The sequence below is a fragment of the Triticum urartu genome, chromosome 2 (assembly GCF_003073215.2).
Source record: "Triticum urartu cultivar G1812 chromosome 2, Tu2.1, whole genome shotgun sequence".
Classification (NCBI taxonomy): Eukaryota; Viridiplantae; Streptophyta; class Magnoliopsida; order Poales; family Poaceae; genus Triticum; species Triticum urartu.
In genome coordinates this window covers 33,100,413-33,109,963 of record NC_053023.1, presented here as the reverse complement: position 1 = coordinate 33,109,963, position 9,551 = coordinate 33,100,413, and the positions used below count along the sequence as shown (strand labels likewise).

Here is a 9,551-nt window from a genome sequence, read left to right as displayed (position 1 = left end):
TGCGTTTTCCTCGGAATACGGTGTAAATCATTTTGTCCTGAAACTCTTAACGTGAGTATTGCTATACCATATATGTTGTTAAAAAGTTCCAATTTTTTGACTATTTTTATTTTTTTCCTTTCAATTCGGGTGCGCCTAGCTAGACCGAGGTTCCGCGAGCATTTTCGTAGATTATGCTCCTGTTATTGGTTTCTGTCTGCCTTGGTACGTGCTGATTAGTGATACATTGAGAAGTCAAACTGATACTTGCGTAAAAATAAATTTTGCTGCTGCTGACTATTACACGTGTGTGGATCGACTAGATTAATAGTTCTCCATGTGGTAGCCCATGAACTACGGCTAGAGAGATCGTGGCGCACTTGAGCCAAGGCCTCCCTCAAGCTGGCACGACTATATATTTCCGGCTGGAGCAGCATCTACACTCACTCCTACACTTGCCTTGTATTGTTAATGCGTGTGGTTGCAGCAAGCGTAGAATAATTGAGATCATCGATGCCTTCCACCGAATCGGCCGCCGGCGAGGCATGGGACCGCCGGCGTGAGCTGCAGGCCTTCGACGACACCAAGGCGGGCGTCAAGGGCCTCGTTGACGCCAGGGTCACGGTCCTCCCACCCATCTTCCGCCACTCGCCGGAGTCCCTCGAGGGCATCACGTCCTCAAACCATGACGCCGCGGCCATCCCGACCGTCGACCTATCGGCCGCACCGCGCGAGCACACGGTCGCCCTGGTGCGGCGCGCGGCCGGGACGGTGGGCTTCTTCCAGGTGGTGAACCACGGCGTGCCGGCCGAGCTCATGGCCGGCATGCTGGAGGGGGTGCGCCGGTTCAACGAGGGACCCACCGAGGCGAAGCAGGCCATCTACAGCAGGGACCAAGCTCGCAAGGTGCGTTTCGCCTCCAACTTCGACCTCTTCTCGTCCGCGGCGGCCAACTGGCGCGACACCCTCTTCTTCCACCTCGCTCCGGACCCGGCACCTTCCCAAGACCTGCCCGAGGCTGTCAGGTACGTAGTACTCCATACATGAACACGTATACATATACACATACTAGACTTCAGCATACATATATGATCCATAATGGATTTCTAGTTCATAATATAATCGATTTTTTGAAACAAAAAATAGGGACGTGGTAACGGAGTACGGCAAGGCGGTGACCAAGGTGGCGCTGTTCGTGCTGGAGCTGCTGTCGGAGTCCCTGGGCCTGAGCAGCGACCACCTGCGCGACATGGGCTGCGCGGAGAACCTCAACGCGGTGTGCCAATACTATCCGCCGTGCCCGGAGCCGCACCTCACCTGGGGCACCAAGAGGCACACCGACCCGGGGTTCCTCACCGTCCTCCTGCAGGACGGCATGGGCGGTCTCCAGGTGCTCGTCGATCGCAAGACCTGGATGGACGTCCCTCCCGTGCCCGGCGCTTTCATCATCAACATCGGCGACCTTCTCCAGGCATGCATATAATCCACCCTCCGTCTCCATCCATTTCGCTCGCTCGCTGGCCCGCCCGCTCTACGTTATACTAATATATAAATGTAACTCTGATGATGCGCAGCTTGTCAGCAATGACCAGTTCAGGAGCGTGGAGCACCGGGTCCTGGCCAACAAGAGCAAAGACACCGCGAGGGTCTCCGTGGCGTCCTTCTTCAACACCGACATGGAGAGATCCACGAGGCTGTATGGCCCCATCACCGATGGGCACAACCCGCCGATCTACAGGAGCGTCACGGCTCGGGACTTCATTGCGACGTTTAACCGCGTCGGCCTCGATGGTCGCTCGCTCGACCACTACCGGTTGGAACAGGATACTCCCACGCCTGCTGTGGAGGCGTGTGAATGAAGCGGGCATTTCTGTTTCTTTAAAATTTATTTGCAAGTTTAAATTTAAGCATTTTCAAATAAGAGAACGTAGTCTTTTTCTCAACTAAAGTGTTAGAATGGTGGACAAAAGTCTCTTGCTTCAACCTGAAGCATGAGCAGCACAAGAAAAGTGAGAGACTATTGGAAATATGCCCTGAAGGCAATAATAAAGTTGTTAAATATTATTCTATTCTCAACATTCATGATTAAGTTTGTATTTCATACTATATATGTGCATAAGTTCTTGAATATGTGATTCCAGAGGAAAACCTCTATGCATGTATGAAATGGTAAACACCATAAGGATCCTTAGTCAGGCCTCTAGACTAGCTCATGTTTGTTGATGATCAAGTTTTCCAAATCATTGACACCAGAATATGGAAGAATTTTTTTGGTCACCAAACGTTATACACTAACTGGGTAATCATAAGTGACACATGGAGAGAGGGGCAACAATGTTCAGCAAATGCCCAGAAAACGGTCAAAACCCTTTGATTGGACGGAAACGGCACGGAAGGGCATTTCTATAAGGTCACTTAATAGCAGAGGGGCAAATTTGAGCATGCTTCGAAATTAGTGGTAAATCTGAGTAGGTGGTTCGGGTTAGGGACAGAAATGCAAATGGCCCTTGTGTTTTATCCTGTTGGCTGGGCTATCCAACACTAATTTGTGTGCTCATGCGTGTCCTTGGGGAGAAAATGGCGCAACAAAGCATTCCCTACTCCCACGATAACTAGATTTCTCCATCCTCCCTTACCTAGTAGAGTCGTATAGGTACTGTCAAATCCGAGTGGTATGGAATTAGGGATGAGCTTTTCCTCTCCGTCAAATGCATAATAATTGTTGGTACCAAAATGATAAACGCCAAGAGATAGAGATTATCAGACCTCAAACACAAGGACTGTGTACTCATATTCTCCATGCGGTCGATCCGCTCTAACGGTATTGGGAATTGCACGACCATGTATACAAAGCAGTATCTAGAAGGCTGACCGAGCCTTGTTATCTTGCTCCCCAAGAACCGGGTTCCAATTAGCTATATAATATATGGCAATCTTATTGACCCATTCGTCCAACCAATCGATTATGGCATCATTGTTCTGGTTTTCGAGGTTGAACTCTTCACAATAGCCTGGGACGGACCAATGTTGTTTGTAGAGGGAAATAATTTAGCAAGCAAATTGGATAGCTGACTGAATAATAAGTCAATGTTTAGTGGATACCCATCAGAAGAGGGGTTCATCGGAAACAGTAGTACAACAGCAATATATTGAAGGCCATGCCAAACTGCAATTTAGAGAAATCATCATCTTTTTTGTTTTTCTCCAAACTCTCACAGCCACTAAATCAAAGTTAAGGTGAAGCATATCATACTGGACCTATCAAGATGATGGTACCCTGAAGCTAGGTAGATATATAGACTTGCAGGTTGCCAGATTGCATTTTCCCTACATTTCATCACACGTTTCTCCAAGACGGTACTGTGTTGACATGAAAAGCATGTGATAGATCATGCATTGCTAGCATGGGTGAGTTGCCATCTGATGTGGTTTCATGCTGCAGCTTACATGTACTTATGGCCTTTGAAAACTTGTTCTAGGGGAACCATACCAACTTGTAGCCATTACATGCAGTACAAGAATCTAGTGAAGTGTCAATATTCACACCTTATTTACTAAAATGCAGCAACTGGTTTTTGCACGCCAGTTACATATGGATGGGTGCAAGTCATGCAAACTGAATTGCTAACAGCCACAGCTTACTCATGGTAAACAACACCGCCATGCATGAAACATTACATGATAGTTCTCATATCAATCTTTTTGTATCTATCCTACGATAGAAAAGAGATAATGATATATCATACTTCAACAGCTCACCATGTGCAAATTTTCTTGGCAGAATACGTGCTACACACTAAGCATTATTTGAAATACAATAACTGGAGTAGGAATGTTATACAAATGCATAAACGGTTGGACAAAAACCACTGAGCAAGCCATTAAAAATGTAAACAGTTTCCGCTTTCATCTTACCCGCACCTTTCAGAAGAAACTATGCTCGATAAATTGCTACAGTAACTGCGAGTGACATGAGTGATTTCTTCACTTCTACCATAAACTACTTTTTGATTTATTTCCGTGCCAGAATCTCTAACAAACAAGCATGGTCTAGCATTAACAAACAGGAACGAGAACGGAACATATGTTGGTTTTTGATCCCTAGATCAAATCACCCTAGGCGTATGTGCAAGCTAGCCTCAACCAAGCAACCAAGCAGGCAGCTGGATTGATGAACAGTAGCCACACACACGTACAAGTTTACGGCGAACGGAAAAACTGATCGATGGATTTTGTTGATAGCCACAGGGGCGTGTCGCTCCTGGCTTTCTCTTTTAGCTTTTCGTTGTCTTGGTGATTTACAGCGTGGGTTACATAGGTATGTAAAGAAGCTAACCTGCCCCTATACAAAACCTATTCGTTGAATACTTGGAGTACTACTCAGACCGGTACATGGACATGTACTCGGACGTCGTGTTTATTCCTACATTCACCCCTCTAAACATGACGTCCTCGGCGACGACTACTACTCATAGGCTTCATCGTTGGCATTGCCTTTGTCATTCCTTGCAGCTTTTCAGGGACCGCCCTTAATGTCATCAACTCGTCCATAGCTTGACGCCAACGCTCCTTTTTGGTCGCGTCTTCAACTTTCACCTGTTCTCCGGTACTTGATAGACTCTCTTGTAGATGCGTGAGGGGATATCTGTGAGGGGATAGATTGTTGGCTTTTACAGGGCTAGCTAGTATTCAGCAGGACGTACTTGATGTACGCTTGTGAATTGATCTCGGCGGAACTCACATACTTGGCGATAGAAAAAAAACTGGAACGAAACTGATTTTGGTGGTGCGTAAGACTTGCACCTTTTCGTTATGTTTCTCTAGTATATAAAAGATACATGACCGACTTGTCACGTCCAATTTGTAGCCTAGACTGGCTACCAACACGACGCGACCCGGATTCGTACAAGCACGTCCGGTTTACCTTACGTAAGATCTTTCCTAAACATAATCTATCTAGGACACTTGACCTATTACGACTACAACTAGATTAATGACTACATTCACCTCCTTAATCTGGTTGCCTTATCTCCATTGCTTGCACTCCGACTTTCTTCCTCATCTCGATGAACTTCTGTCGACCGAGGGACTTCGTGAGAATGTCGGCAAGCTGGTCCTTCGTGTTCACGTGCTGAACTTCGATCATCCCTTCCTCAATGCACTCCCAGATATGGTGGAACCAGGTATCTATGTGCTTGCTCCTCTCGTGATGAACCGGATTCTTGCACAATGAGATTGCAGCTTGGTTGTCAATCTTCAATGACACCTTCTGCACCTCCCGCTTTGCAAGATCAGCTAGGAGTCTTCTCAGCCACATTGCTTGACAAGCCGCCGTGCTTGCTGCTATGTATTCTGTCTCGCATAAAGACAGCGCAACCACCCGTTGCTTCCGAGAATTCCAGCTGATAGGACTTGGGCCAAGGTAGAATATCATACCCGTTGTGCTTTTCCGGTCATCCACATCACTTGCCATGTCGCTATCTGAGTATCCACGAAGGATCAAACCTTCATTTCCCTTTATGTACGTGCAGCCAAGATTAATAGTGCTTTTCAGATAGCGCAAGATTTGCTTGACCGCGCTCATGTGTTCGGTTGTCGGATTCTCCATGAAACGAGTAACGATCCCGACTAAATAAGCCAAGTCAGGTCGGGTATGCACCAAATATCTTAGGCTGCCCACAACGCTTCGATACATTATGGTGTCCACCGGCGGATTTGAGCTACGCTTGCTCAACTTGTGGCGTTGGTCCATTGGAGCTTGTGTCTTATAGCAATCTGTCATGCCACACTTGTCCAATAACTTGACCGCATAAGCCGATTGACATAGGGAAATCTCCCCGGAGCTTTGCTTCACTTCGATGCCCAAGTAATAGCTGAGTAATCCCAGATCGCTCATGCTAAACTTCTTCTTCATCTGCGCCTTGAAACGTTAAATTTCTTGCGCCTATCTCCGCTGATAATTAGATCGTCGACATAAACTCCAACTAGCAGGTTTGATCCTTTGGAGTTCTTTGTATAGACCGCGTGCTCGAGGGGGCATCTCTTGAACCCGAGCGAGACCAAGCTTTGGTCTAACTTTGTGTTCCAAGCTCTTGGCACTTGCTTCAGCCCGTAAAGTGCCTTCTTGAGCTTGTAAACTTTCCCTTCTTCGCCTTTCTTCTCGTAGTCGGGGGTTGTTCGACGTACACTTCTTCTTTGAGGTCGCCATTGAGGAAAGCGGATTTCACATCCGTATGATGAACCTTCCAATCCTCTTATGCTGCCAAAGCTAGGAGCACTCTCACCATCTCGATTCGAGCAACCGGTGCAAACACCTCCTCATAGTCAACTCCTTGACGTTGCACGTAGCCATTTGCAACGAGTCTTGCCTTGTACTTCACAATGGCACCATTCGTGTCCTTTTTTCAACTTGTAAACCCACTTCAAACCTATGGCCTTTTGGTTAGGAGGTCGGGTTACCAAAGTCCACGTGCCATTGCTCTTGATCGCCTTCATCTCCTCATCCATGGCGTGCATCCAACTTAAACTTTTGCTCGCCTCTACGAAGTTCACCGGCTCCTCAACTCCGAGTAGACACAAATCGGAGTACTCGAGTGTAACTGGCTTTGCGTACTTGTAGACTTTCTTGAGCGTCTTGTAACGACGAGGCCCGGAAGAATCCATTGTGGCTTGCGAAGGAGGCCACACAAATTGTGTCAGCGTCGATGCACTTGAGGAAGACCGTTGAGTATTGGGCATGGTAGATTCCAGATCGTTGGCATCCTCGTCGTCGACGTAGTCGTCGTGACCGTGACCATCATCTTGATTGTCATCGTCACTATGCGCCTCGTTGTCGAGATCTCAACCCGTGCCGTGCGCGTCGTTGTCGCTATCACCTTGCGACCCATGCGCGTCGTTGTCAGTGTTGGGACCATGGTAATCACTGCCATTGTGGTCACCTTGGTTGGGTGTCTTTCCAACCACCTGGACGTCTTCCCTTGCATCATTATCAGCTGGAAATTCAACTGTGAATATGTTACCATTTGGAGCATCATCGGCTGTTGCGCTCCAATTCCACGCTTGGTTTTCTTCAAACACAACGTCGCGTGAAATTCGTAGACGCTTGGTTCATGGATCGTAGAAGCGGTATGTCTTGGTGCCGGAACTCCTCTCGTATCCGATGAACACCATCTTGGTGCTACGATCGGCAAGCTTCGAGAGATGCGGCTCCGCTGTCTTCACATGGGCGACGCACCCGAATGTCCGTAGATGAGACACATTCGGCTTCCGTACGTAAATTGATTCATACGGAGTTTTGTCGATCACTGCCTTCGTTGGAGCCCGGTTGAGAAGATAGACAGCGGTCGAGACAGCTTCTCCCCAAAAGGTCCCTGGCAAGTTCTTGCTCTTGAGTAAACTTCTCGCCATGTCAACGACGGTTCGATTGCGCCTTTCAACAACCCCGTTCTGCTGTGGTGTATAAGGTGCCGTGAGGAACCTCTTTATGCCAATCTTCTCGCAGTAGTCGTTGAACTCGTTCGACGTAAACTCTCCGCCGCGATCTGTCCATAGAGCGCGAACCTTCAGCTTGTGTTCCATCTCCGTTGCAGCCTTCAGCTTCTTAAACGCTTCAAACGCCTCATCTTTAGATCGTAGGAGAACGACCCACATATATCTCGAGTAGTCATCTACCACTAGGAAGAAATACTTCTTTCCTCCGTGAGTTGCTGGGGTGATAGGGCCACATAGATCACCATGGAGCAGGTTGAGTGCATCACTTGCACGACAGGTAGACTGAGCAGGGAACGGCCTGCGGTGCTGTTTTCAAACCAAGCACCCATCACATGCTTGATCAACATGGTCGATAAATGGCATCCCAGATACCATCTCCATCTTCGACATCTTCTTCAAGGCGTAGAAGTTAACGTGTCCAAATCTAGCATGCCATAACCACGAATCATCATCACTCTTGGCGATCCAACACTCCGGTTGAGATTGATCAAGGTTGAGAATATAGAGCCTGTTCCGTGTGCGATTAACATGGGCTATCACGTTCTAGAGGTTGTCGAAGATCGTCATCACTCCGTTCTCAGTATCCACCTTGCATCCATTCTCGTCAAGAGATGATGTTGTTACGAAGCCTTGGGATGTAGTATACTCCGGTGAGTATGCGATGTTCTCTTGTGAGACCCTCGAAGAGGATAGAACCTTGTCCGCAAATGTCCACATTTGAACCATCACCGAACTTGGCCGAGCCTTGAACATCATATTCCAGCTCGAGGAACTTCTCCTTGCACCCCGTCATGTGGTTACTGGCACCCGTGTCTAGATACCATGACACGTTCTGGTTCCCGGATAACTTCGGTGTTACCTTTTTCTCATTAGGTAGCACCTTCCGATTTGGTTTCACAACCACTATTTGGACGAGATCACAAACTTCGGCTATCAGAAGACCTGGACGTTCGTCTTCCTACTTCGACAAATTTGCCTTGATCTCCCGCTTGTTAGGCTCCGGACAATCCTTTGCAAAGTGACCCATCTCGTTGCAGTTATAGCACTTGACCTCGGACATATGCAAGTTTCGTGGCTTGCGCTCTTTAGATCGGTCCGCCTTACCACGACTTTGTGGCTTGCCTTTTCCTTTGCCTTTCCAGTTTGTCCGCCGCACTTCGCGTTGCTTGAGCCTTCACCACTGTCATGCCTTCCTTTGCCACTTGGGGCCTCCCAATCTGCGCGCGAGTACATGAGTTGGTCCTCACCTCCTCCTTTGCCTTTTCGACAGCCACGGGCATTCTCTTCCCATGTCCGCAAGCGTCCGATCGCCTCCGTTATGGTCATGTCATCCATGTCGTAAAGCTGTTCGAGCGTGCCGATGATGTGTCTGAGAACAAAGTGTGGACTTTGGTGGACTTGCCCGATGATCAGCAAGCCATTGAGAATAAATGGATCTTCAATAGGAAGACGGATGCTGATGGTAGTGTTACTATCTACAAAGCTCGACTTGCCGCAAAAGGTTTTCGACAAGTTCAAGGAGTTGACTACGATGAGACTTTCTCACCCGTAGCGATGCTTGAGTCTGTCCGAATCATGATAGCAATTGTCGCATTTTATGAAATCTGGCAAATGGATGTTAAAACTACATTCCTTAATGGATTTCTGAAAGATAGTAGTATATGATGCAACCAGAAGGTTTTGTCGATCCTAAAGGTGCTAACAAAGTGTGCAAGCTCCAGCGATCCATGTATGGACTGGTGCAAGCATCTCGGAGTTGGAATATATGCTTTGATAAGGTGATCAAAGCATATGGTTTTATACAGACTTAGGGTGAAGCCTGTATTTATAAGAAAGTGAGTGGGAGCACTACAACATTTCTTATAAGTATATGTGAATGACATGTTGTTGATCGGAAAAGATGTAGAATTTTTCTGGAGAGCATATAGGATTGTTTAAAAGGAGTTTTTGAATAAAAGACCTCGGTGAAGCTGCTTACATATTGGGCATCAAGATTTATAGAGATAGCTCAAAACACTTGATAAGACTTTCGATTAGTACATACCTTGATAAGATTTTGAAGTAGTTCAAAATGGATCAGT

General features: G+C 47.3%; 1 protein-coding gene across 1 annotated transcript; it reads left to right on the top strand.

The window, feature by feature from the left end:
* Positions 1-432: 432 nt before the first annotated feature.
* Positions 433-2,043, top strand: LOC125540855 (DIBOA-glucoside dioxygenase BX6-like). The gene is made up of 3 exons (XM_048704394.1): positions 433-1,004; positions 1,126-1,450; positions 1,554-2,043. Exons 1-3 carry the CDS (start codon positions 493-495, stop codon positions 1,836-1,838), a joined length of 1,122 nt encoding a protein of 373 aa, XP_048560351.1. The 5' UTR covers positions 433-492; the 3' UTR covers positions 1,839-2,043.
* Positions 2,044-9,551: the final 7,508 nt, after the last annotated feature.